The 19,062-nt window shown below is 36.7% G+C and overlaps 1 protein-coding gene across 1 annotated transcript in view; it reads left to right on the top strand.

Annotated features, from left to right (window-relative positions):
• Nucleotides 1-19,062, top strand: part of plxna1a (plexin A1a) — a 278,302-nt gene that overhangs the window by 144,826 nt on the left and 114,414 nt on the right. Inside the window, exon 5 of the mRNA XM_006631093.3 lies at nt 18,626-18,726. Coding sequence (XP_006631156.2) covers nt 18,626-18,726 — 101 coding nt within the window. The remainder of the gene's footprint in view (nt 1-18,625; nt 18,727-19,062) is intronic.

The raw sequence follows: 19,062 nt of genomic DNA, 5'->3' as shown, positions 1-19,062 counted from the left end.
TGATTAATTTTGGTATGGGGAAAAATGAGCATTTTAAATGTATTTTTATTAGAAGCCCCTCAAGGTAGTTGGTATTATGACAACCTTTCGACCAGACTTTTGTTCTATTCTGGTTTCATAAACCGTCATATTCAAGTTAGCTCATCATATGTGTGTGTGGTCTGCAAAACTGAGAGAGATATTTACTCATAAAATGTTATATCTGAACATATTACCTAGCTGTTGTAACACTTCTACTGTACACCTGTCTATGGTCAGTAATTACAACTATTATCAAGTAGTATAATGACTGCCTATATCCTACTTATTAATATGTTACTGATATCATAACCAGAAATTACTATGTCCCTTGAACTCTATGCTTTAATGAGGCTTAGACTACTGGTGCAAGCAGCCATATAGTCTGCAGTAGTGTTAGGTTATTGCCAATTTGTAATAATATTAATACTTCATATTTTATTTATAAAACATTTCAAATATAATGTGCAGTTCTTAATCTCAAGTGTTACTTCTACTTTTATCACTGGTCCTCAGCAACAATGATACCATGGCAGATAGTGTATGGCTGATAAATTCAGGTCCTGTTTCTTAACTGTGTATGAATGTACATTTTCATGCTTTTAAATACTGAGAATTTAGATGAAATCTTTGGTAGTTTATGGGTCTCGGTCTTGTCTGACAGCTAAAGGTGGATGGGAAAAAATATGAGGGTAATGCACCAATTATTAAAAAGAATACCAAACGTCTCCTTAAAGGCTTCAGATGGGAGATGTCTACTGAAAGAGTTGAGCCTTATGAAAGAGGTTTTTCTTCTGCTGGTAAGGTTGGTTTATTTCCCATAAGTACGCTGCTCATACGTTCATAAGCTCTGCAGTGAGTAAGTGAGCAGACTTGTCAAAAAAGCACTCAGTTTGATTGGCCTGTTCTTATTACAGTGATCGAGCACCTATTGAGTTGATTTGACCCATGTGCCCTGCAGGCTATGCAACCACGTTGCTCTGGTTACTAGGCAGAATTTTAATTTAATATATTATGCTTCTTAAGGATAAGGGAGCAAAGGGTATTTTGTGGCTCCCTTTGGCGGAAAATATCAGTGAAAAGGAGAGCTTTCACACTTAGGCAAGCCTACTTATAATATTTATTTTCTCTCAACATTTTTTTAACGAAATATAGTAATCACTCTTTTCTCTGGTTAGATCTAACATCCCTGGAATAAAATAAAATAAGCAGGGTTGTTCTGTGGGTAGAAATTTCATTTCTAAGTTTAAGTTAAAACTGACTTAAGTATTTTCCCACTTGCCTCTCTGTAAACTGATTATGCAGATAAAAGCATTGAATGACAGTTTTTGTACTGCATATTACTTGGAGATGATAAGAGAAGACTGATGGTAACAAAGTACAGTACCAACACGTGAACTTGGTCTTCTAAGAGTATTTGTTTGGACAGTTGTAGTGAGTTTCCGAAGCAAAGTAACTAACAAACCTGTTCTTTTGGTGACTTGCTTTGATATAGAAGACTTTGATGTTTTAAAAATGATATGGCTAAAATGAATTATAAAAACAATATTTGGACTGCATTTTGCAGCGTATGAGAAATGGAACTGCTCATATTCTGTACATACTGCAGACAGGAATATGTTAATAAATTCATCATTTGGGGTAACAAAAAAAGTGATCACTTAATATCCCTAGCTCTTCCTTTCAAATATTTTCATAGAAAAATCTGTCCAACTGTGGCGACCTTTGGCCAGACATTGCTGTCTGTAGAAAAAATAATTGGTTACCCAGAACTGTAAAGGTGAAATGAAAACTCTCGTTAATATTTAAAAACGGCCTTTTTTTGCTTATAAACAGCAGTAGCATATCTGTAAAAGCAGAAGATAGTACATTAATTGCCAGTACCATTAGCATTAATCTTTATTACATATGTTTTGCAGTTGGATTTTCAAGAAGTCTTTCTTGGATTAAAACCAATTTTTTAGAAGTTTTCATTTTTATTCATCAGTATACAAAGGATACCGGATCAGCTTATTGACTTCATTTGTTGCGGTCAGTACCCTTTGTGAGCTAATGTAATATAGTTTACATTTTTTCTTCTTCCTCTGCAACCTCAGCTTCATTTGAAATATTTTGTATAACACCCAGAACATGCAGCTGGATGGTTACCGATTTTGTTACTGTTGTTGTTGATGCACACAGTGGTCTTAGCCAAAGGGAGACAGTAGTAAGAACAAGGAAAACCGCTAAAATCCATTCAGGTGCCCTTTCTCTGGTAATAGTGCAAACGCCCCCGCAGCTTTATTCAGAGTGCTTGTTCAACAGTGCACTTCTAAAGAGAGAAACATACAGTAACCCCCACCACCAACACACACACACACACACGCACAACTTCCCTCACAACTGCTTTTCTGTCACGGACATTGTCATGTAAATGGTTTGGGTATTGTTGCTACTGAGGCGAGAAACATGTAATAGTCCAGAGGTGTCTATAGAGACCTGTGGGAGAGGAGTCGAGTGTTATTAACATGTTTCATTTGGCCTTTCTGCAACCTGTTCAATTACATCAGAGCTGCCCAGCTCCAAACCAAAAACACTGGCAAGTGGTCTGCTGGGAGTTTCACAGTTCTCTGAGATTGTTACAACCCGCTACCACTACACAGTACCAACAGCATGCTATTATTTTGTATGCAGTTGGTCAGAGCTCCTTTGGGGAAGTTGGTTTTTATTATATCACATCCCATGGTCTGCTAGAACAGGGATTATTAACAGGTAGTTTTCTCGACTTGTATGATATGGATTTGTACTGTACACCGCTGCTAGCAGTTATTTTATTTCACTTCTCTGAATCCTTCGCCCAAAAGGCACTGAATGAGGCAGCAACAACAAACCCCAGAGTAAATGTACAAACAAATGTTAAACCAATCTCTGCCAGTGTACTGCATAATAATCACATTGTTCCCTTTGATGTGAAGATACAGCTTAATACTACAGTATGTTATACAGAACCATTCTCAATCCTTACAAAAATGCTCTTACTACCAATATTAATTTTAATACTCGAAGAAAGGATTTAAAAAAATAGACAGCATCCATTCAGTTTAAATACTTCTAGTACCAAGTACTCTAGCCAGTATAGTCTTGGGGTTCAAAGAGCTATTTATCACCTAGTTAAAATGTATGAGTTGGGTAAAAGGTTTGAAAATCAATTTGAAATGTATCTAGGAAAGATAATACACACTGGTTTATATAACAAGGACTAGCCTACATGATATTATGTTGATTGGTTTTAAATGATTTAATTTTGCAGTTAAGATGGTGATTAACTGGGAAGAATTTGTGCATTGAAGTTATTCAAATTATGTAATTGTGTTAGTAATTTTCATCTGAAAATTACTAATACAATTAGAAGCAAGGCTCTGTATGATTAAGGCTAATGGTATCTGAAAACATGTTGGTGTGATAAATTCCTTTCCTCTCCCACCAGGTAAATGAGTTTCTTAATTTCTCAGAGTGCTGAATAATCAATACAGATCCTTGCAACTGTTCTTTAATCTTCAGTGTTGATGTTTTCCGTCAGACATTCAAACCCGCTCCCAAAAATAAGCAGTTCAAATCAAATTAGCTATTTGATGCAGGTCTTTAAAGAGGAAGGTCAGAAAAGGTTGGACTTTCATATTTGGGTGTTGAGGAAAAAAGTCATTTCAATTAAAAAATAAGTTAAAACATGCAGTTGTTTCCTTGTTCTAGTGCATGCATGTAAAATATTGAAGCTTTCCTGGGTAAAGCTCTGAGAATCACCCTTCACCTTACGTGCCGCAAGCACATTCCTAAAAATGTTTAAATCTGTAGAGAGTGTTTGGCTCACTTCCCAGTTACCTCACATGATAGTGAACTGTATGTGACAGCCTGAAAGTCTCATCTGAAGTGTTTTAGAACTTCTGGAAAGCTTGCTATCCACCATGTGAAGATTTACAACACAGTGTTCTGTACATATAATCTGCAAATGCAGGGCATTACCCATTACTTAATTACAAATAAAATGTTATATCTCCAAGCATTATTTTCACTCACCTTTTTACATTTTCAGTTGTTAGATTAGTAAAGTTCTTAGTTTTCACAATCAGCTCCATCCATTTTATGAAAGCAGACTGTTTATTTTTTTTTTACCCAAGACCATCTGGACCAGATAGCTCAGAGTTTGGCATCATATAGTATACGCTCAATTAAAGTAAAGTGCACAAAAGTTAGTGGCAAAGAAACTAAGTTGAAAAAAGCTGTTGTTTGTGTTCTGGACGGGGCATAGTGAACCACAAGAGTAACTTGACTAACATTCCTGTTTGTCAAAATCAGACCACAGGGGTACAATACAAAACTGCGCAATGTGTTGTAGAACATGGCTGGCCATTTACAGTTCAATGGTTTGCCCAGTAATGACACAATCATCTCTAGAATAAAGGGCTAACCTGTGTCCCCTAGATCAGTGGCAGATGGCATAAGTGAAAAGGCAAACAGATAAAAGATGCAATTGTGCTTGGTGTTACTCTTGAATGTCTGGATATAAATGATGTCCCGCGTTAACACTTATGAGATTTTGTGACTCAGGAGTTCAAAAAGAGCTGTCCTGCCTAAAACCCATGCATGGTACAACAGCGGCGGAAGATACAGAAAACATGTTTGTTAATGTGTTTGAAGAAAATATTTTCCACTGTTTTCAAATTCGTGGTGCATCTGCGATGGTCAGAAAACAGAAGGGATTTATCAAGATGTCAGTTTCTGAGCTTAATGCAGTGATGGCAGTGGTGAAGATACTGGATTTTCTTGTTGCTCAATTTGCCTCGATGCACAGGCGTTTTTAAGCTCTGCTTGAGGAGGGGGGCAGTGCATACAAGGACATTCTGCATCATGGATGAAAATTTGAGCAAGCCAATGACCAGAGCTAAATTACCAACAGCATGCAGATTCTTGAATAGATGTGTTTTAACTCTCATCACGCCCCTCCTGATTAGGTTGCCGACTCCTGATGTAGTTCGACTGGTTGCTAGTCATTGAATGGGTCCGAGGAATTTATTTAGATTTTTCTAGAAAAATGCCAGGGCATCAACTTCAACAAGAAGAGTGGGTAACTTGTTCCAGACTCCCATCACCCTTTGATGGAATGTAAAGAGGCTAAAGTGATTTTGTATCTCTGAAAGACTTCTAGGTCCACTTAGGCAGACATGGCAGAAGAAGAAAACTGAAATGAGGCAACTTACACAGCCCCGAAAACAGGCTTCTGTAAAACGCAAGGAGTTAACTGAAGTTATAACAGTCTGCAAGTGCAAAAAGCGTTAACGCATTTGTCTGCCCACTTGTTGCAAACGTCCTCTTTTCGGTACTGTTATCTTTTTGCAGTCTGCATGCCATTACTTCTGAAAATGGAAGGCTTACATTGTTGCCTTTGGTGGGAACTGGGTAAGGTAGTCTGAGTAAAAGATCGAAATCCGCTTTGCAAGTGATGGCTGCTGAAGGAGATACAGTCAAATGGAATAATTTGGCTGCTCAGATCATTTTTATGTGCTGTCTCAGTCGTGGAATCACCTTGCTATCTTGGCTATGTTCTGAGCGATGTGTTAAAGGAATGTTCTCAAGCTTTGCTTTTGATGCTATCGAGTCTAATAGAGGTTTGACTGTCACCAGATAAGGGAGTTTTATTATATAGTATTAAATGGGGCTGCTCTTTCTGCCTTGCTTATTCATTTCAGGAACGCACCACTTCTGTACTAGAATGGGATGTTAAAGGGGAAGTTACTATTAAGAAAAAAGTGTAGTTGATTAACTCAGAAGTGATCTTGAATGTGGTCCAGAAAATTGCAATGTTCAATAAGTATGATGTTGCTATTACAATTATAAGCCAATGTTTATAACAAACTTAATATACTGTATGAACTTGCATTTGATTTTGTCTTACAGAATGGTGTTCCTCATATGATCATTAGTACTTTATCCCAGTTTTTCTAAACTTTCAGTAGAGCAGTCGTCATAATCAAATGCCTAAATGATTTTAGAGTCAATTTTAAAGAAATGTTTCTTACAAGCAAAAAAAATGTACTTTTTGCTCTGAAATTATAGAAATGCCAGTATTGAGAGCTGTGTTGTACAGGGCCTCAAACTTCAAAAACTCCATTTACAAAACTGACAGAGCAATTTACCATTCCCCATGTTCTCAACCGGTTAATTAAAAGTTCCCGATAGCGAGTCGTACATCTCCCCACTGCAAACTGTAGGTCTTTGGAGGATATTAAACTGTCTGTTTAACTGTGGAATAAAAATTTTCGATTAGTGCCTGTCAGATTTATAGGCAGTGGCTAGACAATGGGCTTCACTGTGGATACACTGATTAAACTGGTTTGAAATACCTCTGTTTACCTCCTATGTATAAATTGGATATCCACACACAAAATAAAACTGAGAGTTTATTTTACCATGATTTGAAATTTAACCAGCTCCCTGCTTAAAACTAATGAGCTCTGCATAAACTGAATTCGCACTGACCCATGTAAAAATTTCAGCTGCCAAATGATCGTGTAGATTTTGGGTGACTGATGTAATTGTGAGATAAATTATATCTTGCAACATGTACCATATCTGTCTAACCCCCTAATCATTTATTTTGTAATTCACACTGCTGTGTACAGCATATAGAACATGGACAAATCTTGCCCTTTACTGGGGGCATTTTAGAAAATGGTGCACAGTTCAGTGTATGATAAGAAATCTGGACTGGAAGGGAAGGAGATCCAGAGGAGTTAAGAAATATTTCATTTTCTTTCTTTTGTGCCTGGTCAAAATTAATTGTTGTTGCATTCCTTCAATATCTTGTTACTTTACAGATGCTTTTGACTGTCATGCATCTAAATAATTTACAGATAAACAGGAGAGTTTTATTGTTTAATAGATGGAACTAATCATGTTGGACTTAAAATCTACATTGACGTTTTATCGTTTTCTCTAGTTAATCTAAATGCTTTAAAAGGGAAGTCTGCTCTTTGAATTAAAGTGTTTGCATTTAATTATCCTGCCAGGTAAACCATTTTCCTCAATTTATTCTTGCATAATAATTATTCACCAGTAGTCATCAGTTTAGTTCAGAATAACAGCATAGTCAAAATAATTTTTGTAGTCCTTTGTAGAAAAGCTCCTAGATCTTTACTGAACAGAACACACGGCACCAAGAAGGAGCTTGATTTTATGTGAAAAAACCAAAATTATTCATATTGGTTTAATGCTGCAGAGGCTCTGTATCACATAATAGTAAAGAAACACTGAAGATATGCAAGAGGAGACTAATGCTTAAAACATGACATTAATTTAAACATCTCAAACAGTTATAACCTGTATTTGTACAGCACACTGACACAGTACTAAAATTCCCATTGCTAGGAGGTAATTAAGGAGCTGTTTGAAGGTCAGAGCCTTTTGAGCCGCTTCATGCAAAAATATCAGCTGACGGAAATCTGATTTACACGCGAATGTCTTAATAGAGGATCGCAGAATATAATACAGAGTGACGAAAATGTACTAGAAGTTAATTAGTGTCCGCCTCAGAGCAGTTTGTCATGAGATCGGTCTCATGAAATGGTCTGGAGATGACAGAATAAAGATTCTCAATATTGTAATGTTCTACACTTTTAGAAGAAAAGGTAGCTCATTAGTAATGTCCCTAGGCTAGTATGGATAGAGAGGGAAGAAAGAAAGGTAGTGTCTCACCATGCTTGTGACAAGGTTATTAATGTATACCACATTATATCCAGTATTGTGTAAGTGTCACAAATACATTTACAGTACATTAACACTATGATGCAAAAAGATCAGAGTGTCATAAAGACCCCTGACCTCAGAGACAGGAGATAATTCATTTAATGAAACGGTGGACGTTGTTATATAGAGATTTTTTTTTGCTTTATTTTACTAATCAGATCTGTCTGCATTAAGAGGCCATTTTGTTTTTCAAACCAGATACAAATTAAAATACACTAATGGTTCATAATGTGCATTTATTAAAATCCAAATCCTAATGTGGCATGCAGAGTGATATTTACAAATTGATTTAAATCAGAATTTAATAACCACTTACCAGACTGTTAATAGCTGTTTTCAGCTCTTGGTTATGAACAGTTTCTTTCCTAAATTCTATTAATCTGTTAAGTGTTTTCCTAATAATTCTCACACACCTTTTTACTAGGCAAAATGTCAAGTAGTCTTTTGATTTAGTTATGTCTAAAATTCACTTTTCAAGGTGTAACTCTTGCTTATGGAGTTTAATTTAAAATGTAATAATGGTGTACAAAGAAATGAATTTCAAGTGCCTTAAGCACTGAAAGGCATCTGTTTCTCCTGTATTATGTTCCTAGCTGAGTCCTTAATCATAGTTGTCTTTTTGAGGTATGTTTTAAAATTGTTTTCAGTTCCAAAAAGGTTAATTGGGATTTACTGTTGGTATCAACCCTATACCAATGTTTTAAGTTCATAAATCCCCTCGTTAAGCTGTTTCTAGGTGGAACCTAATCTAATTAGTTAGTAAAGAAGGGATTGTTTGATTTCCACCTGTTTGATTGTCTATTAATCCTAAACTGATATCCTATTAAGAGCTGTTAAGTCTGAATTGAGGGAGAAAACCCTTAAAAGCTTGGGAAAGGAGTACTTGAAGTTCTATATGCTGAGGTTTTTGGGAAAAAATGTACTTTTAGGTCATTCTGAAAACCAAGGTCTGAGCACCGAAGACCTTTAAACAAACATGTACTGATGGAATGAAAGCCAACCATCGCTGCAGACCCATAGACTACTGGTTTGTGTGATGTACAGTGGTACCCATGTGGCTGGCTGGACTCCTGTGGACTTGCAGCATTATCGGTGAAGTATTTTTGAGCCAGCTGTGCCAGATTTGCATCTGATGGGAGAACAGTGCTGTATATATTATGTCACCACAGATAATAACTTACGGTTCCGAACATGTGCATGTAATTTACAGTTACCCTCTGTAGGTATAAGGGTTGTAACCATGAGACATGCTGCCTAGCAGTTGGCGAGTTCACAATTGGGGTAATTTCCAGCACAATGAATATGGCGATTACAAATTCTCAGGGAAAAAAAAGGCTCAGATGAGTTAGTGTTGATAGTGCAGTGGAGCTTCATTTATGATATTTACACAGATGGTTCTTTGCACAATCCAACTGGTTGCTGTAACTGTCGACTGTGAAGAGATATTAAAAAACCATAATATATAATGAATCTAATTTACAACTTCTGAGGGGTTATCTTTTATGTACATCTTTTATTAGAAAGGAACCATAGTTTGCATTGACTAGGAATTTAAAAGACTTTTTTATATACCTGCTTTAAGAGAGATGAGCTGTACTTTGGTGATAAAAATGAACTTAAAACAGAACTGTCATGCAACACATTTTCCACTTTTCCACTTATCCTTTATGGCAACCAGTATATTAAATCCAGAATTATGGAATACTATAAGTTGTTTGTTTTTTTAAGGGGGGTGGTAAGCAGAAAATTGTATTAACTAAATACTTATAAACTTGAAAAATGGAGGGAATAACCTTTTGGGTTTGGGTGTTATAGTACCTTATATAGCCTCAAGTCCCACCCAGCCACTTCAGCAATCGGCATGGCATTTGGTTTCATACAGCCACAAATCTGTTTAAAGATATCCATCGTATTGTCAGTCCTTGAATTGATCTGTGATTTTCTTTCGATTGGTAGTGAAGATGTTGCTGAATTAAAGCCACAGTAATCATACTTCAGTCTTCAAACTGCTAAACAAGTCAAGCACAAATGTTATTGAATTCTCAGAACACAAAATGTCTTGGCAATTCCTTGAAGGGTCACTAAATGTCAGATGTCTGCCGTATATCTGGATACTTTGCTTCAGATTCCTATGAATTCTTCTGCAAATATTGCTTTAGTTCTGGTCCTGCATTTCCTTTTTCCTCATTTAAATTTTACCTTGTGCCTTTCATGTCGACATTGTCAGTATTATCACAGTACTTGAATCAAATATTCTCACATCTCTTTATAACACTAACCGGATTAAATGTAAAAATGCCTGTGTATGACAGAGCACTTTTGTGCTCTCCTTTTGTAAAATGAGGGGATGAATTTAACCTCATACACTTAACTAGACCTTACTAATGCATAACTATCTGTTTTTGCTAACATTCTATAACATTTTTCCTACATGCCCAAGAATTTTGTCTATTGTCTTTAGAGTAATTGCATGACTGAGCTTTGTGTTTGGGATTGAAAATGTGCTGAGCAGAAATTTAGAATATGCTCTTATTGCTCATGAAAAACATTGTATTAAAAGCTTTATGAGATTCAATGGCTGTTTCCACATTTACAAAAACCTGACTCACTACACCAAAAAGCTGTTAAAAGTGGTCTTTAATAGAAGATGGAAACTTTATAGCTTTGGATCTGTAGTCACCCAGCTTGATTTTTTTTTTTGGTTCAAAGGACTTTACGAAGAGGGTGAGAGGCTGAATGAAAAAGCGTATATTACACCTTACTTTAATAAGAAAAAAAATGGAAGAGGAGCTACAAAGCCTTTAACTGGCTTCCAGCTCTTAAGTGGCAACTTGCAAGTGCTAATCAGTTAGAATAATAAAAAGGTCTCTTATTTCTTTCGGTGCCAATGGCTTATGTACTTGTGTGCTAACAATACTTAAGAATATCAAGGTCATGAATGAAGGCAGCATTCAGCAGTAGATAATTAGCATGCTTCTTACCTTGTGGTGTAAGATAATTTCATTTAAACCATATTCCCATAACAGTCTCTGTGGTTGATATGCTAAACCTCCCTAGTCTTGGTCTCAGTTGACAAATTTAATGGACACCCTGATTGGCCACAATTTAAATTCCATCTGATTTTATTAAACAGTTTTCACAGATCGCCTTCCATTTTTGTTTTTCTCACGGCATGAAGAAAAGATAAATACAAGAGGTTTTGTTTGGACAGAAACAGTTTTCAACAGAATCGTAAAAAGGTAGTCTCCAGTACCTCAAAGATGAAGGTTCACTAATTAAGCATGTTTTTTTTTAACAGTATCTTATTTTCTTTTGTTCCTCTGTTTTTTCCCATGACCCCTAATCTTGCATGATATTAAGCAGTAATATTACAAAGGTATTTGTGTTTGCTTTTGAAACATTAAGCATCCTTCCGTGAAATAGTATTTATTTGTATATTTGACTGGCTTTGTACAGTAAATTGTCGCCTAAAATGTCTGCTCTATGAGGAAGGGCATGCCTTGGCAGAATCCTGCTGAAAAGTGATGTATGGTGCAATTTGCTGGTTTTTTTTTCTTTATACCTGAACAAATTAAAAAGAGAGGAAAAAATACGCAGACAGAAAATCTGCTTTTACTAAATTATACCTTGTCAGGGGTTTTGGGGAGTTGAAAGGGTAACCTATCCATCATCCCATTGTGGTGTGATAGTACTTCTTATTTTGCCCCAAATTGCACAGATAGAGCAATTACTGCTATCCAATGGAACCTTCATTCCCCTCTGCCGTGCCAAGTCCTGGAATGGAATATCTTAGTTCGATATACATTTGTCTTTTTTCTTCCACTAACGGTTTAAGACATGCTCCTTTCTGGCCTTAATGAAAAGAGATCATTTGTGTTATTTATTTTACAGAGATCACATTCTGTGTGATTGTATCAGCCCAACCTGGAGAGGAAGTTAATGGGCCCTTACAGAATGAAATGGACTTAAATGAAAATGACATTTTTAGAATAATTAGATGTACTTGATAATTGTCCCTTGATCATTATAAGAAAAAGAATACTCTGTAAAGCAGTCGTTTTGTCATTGGTGAAATGTGTCATCTTCACACTGTCTGGGTTTTACATTTGTTTTCTGGAATCTGCAGCCTCATTCTCTTCCTGTGTTGGTCTGCTGCATCACGGTGTAATCGCATCATGAAGGTTAATTTTTGGGAGGTCACTGTGTTTCAATACCTTTCTTTTTCCCTGATATGGTTTTCATAAAAGAATGTGTGTGACATTTTGGGCTGTCAAAAAATGTCTACGTTAAACAAACATTTTTAGTTAATCAGACTGGTCCTTTGAGAACTGCAGTTGTATGTTGGGTTACCTAAAGATTTTTCAACTTTTGAAACTGCGGGAAAATGATGCATGACATTTCCAAAAGTTGTTTTCGTTGGGATTACGATGTTAACTGGTGCCAAGATCCATAATTAGTGCTAGGAGACCTTTCAACTATTAGCACATGAAAGAACCTTCACGCTCAAATTAGTATTAAGAAATAGTTTCATTTTGCTCTGATTACATTTAATCACATCTGTTTATTTTTTCCTGAGTTGCTTCATAGGGTTGCCACCTGGATCCATAATTCCTTGTCTGAGGGAGAAAGGTTATTAGCTGCACATAAGCTAAAAAAAATGTATTAAATGCTAGAATTATTAAACCTTTGCTACATTAATGCTGTTGCTATAATACCAAGACATATCATGAAAATAAAGTAAGTTGTCTAGTTCAAAAACTAGAATTCATTTGGGATATTTCCTTTTAGTTCTTTCTATGTGTTAGCAGGTGTAACACTGAGCTGGAAGAGAGGATTTTTTTTATTTACTCCACAACAATGCATCACAAAAAAGAAAGCCACTGGCATCATGTAGAACATAATTATAGTTAGAAATGAAAGAAAGCTGTTTGTCCCATCTATTCTGTTTCATAGTCTGTCGCTAATAGATTCGAGAATCTCATCCACTGATTGTTTGGAAGAAGCTAGGGTATTGTCTTGAACAGCGTGGATTAGTAATTTGTCATTTGTTCCATACTTACACAACCCTTTTTATAAAGAAGTGCTTCATATTCTGTTATAAATGTGCTTTCACATAGTCTCCACTTGTGGCTTCTGGTTTGTGTATCTATTTCTGAATATTCCATAAACTTAATATTGTTAGTGCCTTTTGGGATTCATAATACTTCCATCATGTTCCCTTCTAGGAGTGAAAATGTTCATTCCTTTTAGCCTGTCACTGTAGGACTTTCTTTTAAGACCAGGATAACTCTTTTCTGGACTGAATAAAGAGCAGCAATATATTTTGTGTGACCACAATTTTACTTAACAAATGTGGTTTTATGTATATTTGCATTCTACACTATGTAATTGTTGATTTAACATATGGTAAATTAATTAGAAGATTAAAATACACAAATGTAGCAAATAATGGCATATCTGCATTGTAGCCTTGTAATCTCATATATAGTATATGATATTCTCCTGTGCGATATGTGAATTTAGAAATTGTTAGTTTGCCCAGGCCAAGCTATAGCTTTCTGCCTGGGTTATCTGGCCCTCTTCCTCCTTGGGTTTTCAGTGATTGAGGCATCGTTGACTGTCTAGCCGCTGTTTTCCCTCTGTCTGGGCTTTTTAGTGGAATCACCTAGTTATTGGCTTAATTGGTCCTGTTTAACAGCTTTTAATAGCTTCTCCCAGCTCTTTAGATGTTAGATGTTGGTGTTTTAAAGGGACCTTGAAAACATAAAAAACCCTGGTCTTCCAGAGCCAGAACTGGAGACCCTTGGACCTGTTTCTGACCATAATTGATTATTCACAGGAAATTATATTTCTGTCACTTGTGCATGTGCTGTTAATACATTCAAATTTTGTGAAAAACTAACATTATGATAGCAGCATTCTGAAAATTCATTTTTAATATGTGTTGAGTGTGGTTAGCTAAATAAAAAAAGGAGTTTTATGGGTGTTTTTATTAGGGATTAGGAGCTTTCTTTTCCTTGAATCTATACTCAGGGTTTGAGATACCTACAGTGCCTTGCGAAAGTATTCGGCCCCCTTGAACTTTTCAACCTTTTGCCACATTTCAGGCTTCAAACATAAAGATATACATTTTTTATTTTATGTGAAGAATCACCAACAAGTGGGACACAATTGTGAAGTGGAACGAAATCTATTGGATTTTTGAAACTTTTTTAACTAATAAAAAAATGAAAAGTGGGGCGTGCAAAATTATTCGGCCCCCTTGCGTTAATACTTTGTAGAGCCACCTTTTGCTGCGATTACAGCTGCAAGTCGCTTGGGGTATGTCTATATCAGTTTTACACATCGAGAGACTGAAATTCTTGCCCATTCTTCCTTGCAAAACAGCTCGAGCTCAGTGAGGTTGGATGGAGAGCGTTTGTGAACAGCAGTTTTCAGCTCTTTCCACAGATTCTCGATTGGATTCAGGTCTGGACTTTGACTTGGCCATTCAAACACCTGGATACGTTTATTTGTGAACCATTCCTTTGTAGATTTTGCTGTATGTTTGGGATCATTGTCTTGTTGGAAGATAAATCTCCGTCCCAGTTTCAGGTCTTTTGCAGACTCCAACAGGTTTTCATCCAGAATGGTCCAGTATTTGGCTGCATCCATCTTCCCCTCAATTTTAACCATCTTCCCTGTCCCTGCTGAAGAAAAGCAGGCCCAAACCATGATGCTGCCACCACCATGTTTGACAGTGGGGATGGTGTGTTGAGGGTGATGAGCTGTGTTGCTTTTACGCCAAACATATCGTTTTGCATTGTGGCCAAAAAGTTCGATTTTGGTTTCATCTGACCAGAGCACCTTCTTCCACATGTTTGGGGTGTCTCCCAGGTGGCTTGTGGCAAACTTTAGACGAGACTTTTTATGGATATCTTTGAGAAATGGCTTTCTTCTTGCCACTCTTCCATAAAGGCCAGATTTGTGCAGTGTAAGACTGATTGTTGTCCTATGGACAGACTCTCCCACCTCAGCTGTAGTTCTCTGCAGTTCATCCAGAGTGATCATGGGCCTCTTGGCTGCATCTCTGATCAGTCTTCTCCTTGTCTGAGCTGAAAGTTTAGAGGGACGACCAGGTCTTGGTAGATTTGCAGTGGTCTGATACTCCTTCCATTTCAAGATGATCGCTTGCACAGTGCTCCTTGGGATGTTTGAAGCTTGGGAAATCTTTTTGTATCCAAATCCGGCTTTAAACTTCTCCACAACAGTATTACGGACCTGCCTGGTGTGTTCCTTGGTCTTCATGATGCTCTCTGCGCTTTCAACAGAACCTTGAGACTATCACAGAGCAGGTGCATTTATACAGAGACTTGATTACACACAGGTGGATTCTATTTATCACCATCAGTCATTTAGGACAACATTGGATCATTCAGAGATCCTCGCTGAACTTCTGGAGTGAGTTTGCTGCACTGAAAGTAAAGGGGCCGAATAATTTTGCACGCCCCACTTTTCATTTTTTTATTAGTTAAAAAAGTTTCAAAAATCCAATAGATTTCGTTCCACTTCACAATTGTGTCCCACTTGTTGGTGATTCTTCACATGAAATAAAAAATTTATATCTTTATGTTTGAAGCCTGAAATGTGGCAAAAGGTTGAAAAGTTCAAGGGGGCCGAATACTTTCGCAAGGCACTGTAGTCAGGTGTTTCACAAAACGTTAGGTTTTAAGAAGGGTGCAGAGAAATTGTGCTGTCTGTCATTTCAAAAGAAGCCCATATGAGAGGAACAGTGGGGTTGGTCACTGGGCTACTCTCCCTTAAAATGAGCCGTATATTGTTTATTGGCGGTCAGCCAGTTGAAAAGCTTTGTCGAGGAAAAGTATCATCCTCAAATAAAATGTCCTGTTGTATAATTAGCCTCCTTCAGGGACTGCACAGCATAGTAATTTAAAGATTAAATGTGTCTTTTGCTTCTTCTTTAGACATATTTAGACATTGCCTACAGGCATAGACCAGTACCTGTTCTACGATTCAGCTTGAAGAAAAAAAAAGACTAATATCTTTTTAGACAAAATGGGGTGTTTTAACACTTAAGAAATCCCATTTAATTAACTTGGAATTCACTAATATAATGGGTACTGCGCATAGCATGCTGTGAAATAACTTTGTAATTTTTACAGTGAATATATTTGTTATACTGCTAACGATTGTAATGTTTTGTAATGATTGAGAGTCCTCATCTATCTAAAGTGTTGAGATAGGCTGCATGCTTACTTTTTTCATGAGTAACATAATGTTATGTTTCCATTAACATTCTTGCAATGAAGTTAAGGAGTAGAAAAATTGCTGGAAGTTACTTAAGACTGGCTTGTGCTGCAACCAGCAATTGCCAAGTGTCAAAGCATTTGAAGACCTGCATTCAAGGATTTAAAATCTTTTCTGAAAGGTTGAGTCTAAACAGGATGAACAAAGCCCTGCTTTGATTGGCTGGATGCTGACTTCGAGTGATTTTAGAGGTCAGGCCGATGGTTGAAGAGGGGATGTTGTGAGCTTTGCTGGAGGCATGCAGACTGCGAAGCCAAATGCCCCAGGCAATGATGGGATCTAAAGTCTTTCCGGTACGCGCATTTCCTAACACGGGTGTATTCTCAGCTGCATTGGGCTGTCTGCCAGCATCCAGAGGTGCATTGTCAATGAATATTGTATTACAGTAAATGACATTGCCTTGCCAGACTAATCACAAGTGCAGCAGTATGGCAATCAAAGTCAAACAATGGCGACTGCAGTTTGAGAGAGTTCCGTGCTCCATTGAAGTTGTCTGAAACTGCTTATTCTTCGGCTTTGTGTAGTGCATGCTGAATATTTTCACAGTTTCATTGGGTATTTTTGAAACACCCCCTAAAGGAAACTTACAAGATTATTTTTTCTGTGTTACAACCCTTTGCACTTGTATACCGTACAAGGATAGGATGTATAAGATATAGCTTCTGAATATCTCCGTAGACTGAAAAAACAAGTTGAAATGTTTGCATTGTACAGATGAAGCAGAAAGGTTGGCCCCTGACTGGGTTCTACACAGTTTAAACATTTCATTTTAAAATTGATTTCTTTTTAAGATATTTTCCCTAAGATGTTTTTATTCTTTATTAAGAATGAAGTTAAGGCATTAGTGCATTAGTTACGACTGGGAAATGTTTTAATATTGAAATTACTTTTTATGGGGGATTTACTTTGTCCATACTAAATTGCCTTTTAAAATTTGCCAAGAACGTAGAAAACTGCAACATTTCAATAAGCAACTAATCCGCTAAGTGTAATGAATAAAAATGTAATAAAATGTAATGCTGAATACACCTTATTACAATTGGTGTGGGGGTAAATTATATTCACATGAACAAGGAAGGATTATTAAAATGTCATGCTAGTCTTCACAGACAGTTGCTACATTCTTTTAAAGCTAAGAATTTGCCAATTTTACAAGACAATTTAGATCTCTATTAATATATTTCTCAGTTGTATTGGGATATGCTAATCCTTAGACAATACACTAACCTTAAAAGAAATGGAAAAACACAAGTATAAATCTAATTTATAAAACAATGAGAAAATATATTTTATCCAGGCCCTGAAGAATGTAAAAATTACATCTTGACTCCATTTCTTTTTAAATTTGTCATTGGCTCAGTGGCATTGGTGTTGCATGGTGAATCATTTCCTTTCTGCCTCTGCTTGCTTTGGGTTTACATTAAAAAATGCCCCTGTTCGTTTGTGGCACTCATGCCAAGATTGTAACTGTGGTGTGTCTTGCTGCCAGTCTGTCACCTTCAGGAGAGCAAATGAAGGAGAAAAGCACTCTGCAAATAAACATAATAGAAATTCAAAATTTTAATCACTTTCAGATATCATTATTGGGCTCTCGCCAACTCCACCCTCTTTCCAAAAAATACAGTATCTTCCTGTCTGGTCACTGTGATGATGGATAAAATTATCTCTACTCATTTTTATCAGTATGTACAGAAGAGATGCAGGATGTATAAAACCCACTGTACCTTAACTTTATTAAATCTTATGAAAATGTCCTTTCTTGAGGATGAGGCCATATGATAGCATGCAAAATGGCTGCTTCCCAAAGGAAGCAAAGCAGCCAGAATACAAAGCAAGCTTTTGAGGCGGCAAGCTTTCTACGATTGTTTGAAATGCAGGGGATGATGTTTGTGCTGAAAGGAGGCTGTTTTTCAGAAGCCTTACCCTTTTCATTATAGTATTATAATATTATATATCATGTTATAATTTCGGATAAGAGGATATCATTTCCATTATTTCTTTTTTGAAGCCACTATCTTACCACAGATCATTCATTTCAAGAATCAAATCTGTACACTTTTTGCTCGGTTAAATTAGTTAAATTTGACTAGCTCTCTAATTTAAAATCCTGGACTTCAGTTTTTTAAGAATTTGTGATCTTGCGGTGATTTTATAAAACATGATTATGTGATATGATTGTGTGCTCTTCTGGACCAAACTTTAATTCTGGTTTAGTTAGTTACTTTCTTCACATCCTGTGCCATTTTTTTTATCTTAGTTGAAGATGGTGCGAATTACAGTATACTTGTAACATAACATCCCAGAAAATGCTGCATTCTAGTTTATGCACATTGGCTGAGCAGAGGTTACTTTTTGAAGATGTGATGAAAGGGACAAATTAAAGTGAATGTTGAGAAGGTCTTTAGTTTATAACGGAGGGACTCTAAAAATGTTTTGCTTCATTACAGTAAATGTCTTTCTTTGACCCACTTTTTGACCTGTGTGGCTGTTGTGTAACGAGTACCTGCTGTTTCCCTCTCAGGTCAGGCGTGTCCCAGTGGAGAGCTGTGAGCAGTACACAAGCTGTGGAGAATGTCTGGGCTCCAAAGATCCACACTGTGGCTGGTGTGTCCTCCACAACATGTGAGTACCTCCAGGCAAACAAAGCTGAAATTCTCTTGTTCACACAAGTTTCCTCACCCGGTGTTTGCATTTACAGGTAAACTTTTTAGACTTGCTGATTTTTTAGCTCTCTGAAGATGATCAAGAAACAAAATCCAAAAGGATGTTTAAGTGAAGAAAAAAATGACTTCCATTTTTCGCCTCCATCATCCTGTAATGTACCGTCGCATTCACAAGGGGTAGTTTTTATTCTGGTGCAACAACAAACTTTTATCCCTTAATGCTCCAGTTTAAATAAAGGAAGCAATTTGTTTTGTCGCTACCGAACTGGGTACAGATGTAGTTAGTCTTTTGTAT

This window comes from Lepisosteus oculatus, chromosome 4 (genome assembly GCF_040954835.1).
Source record: "Lepisosteus oculatus isolate fLepOcu1 chromosome 4, fLepOcu1.hap2, whole genome shotgun sequence".
Classification (NCBI taxonomy): domain Eukaryota; kingdom Metazoa; phylum Chordata; class Actinopteri; order Semionotiformes; family Lepisosteidae; genus Lepisosteus; species Lepisosteus oculatus.
The sequence above is the reverse complement of the archived record's forward strand: the minus strand, read 5'-3'. Positions and strand labels throughout refer to the sequence as shown.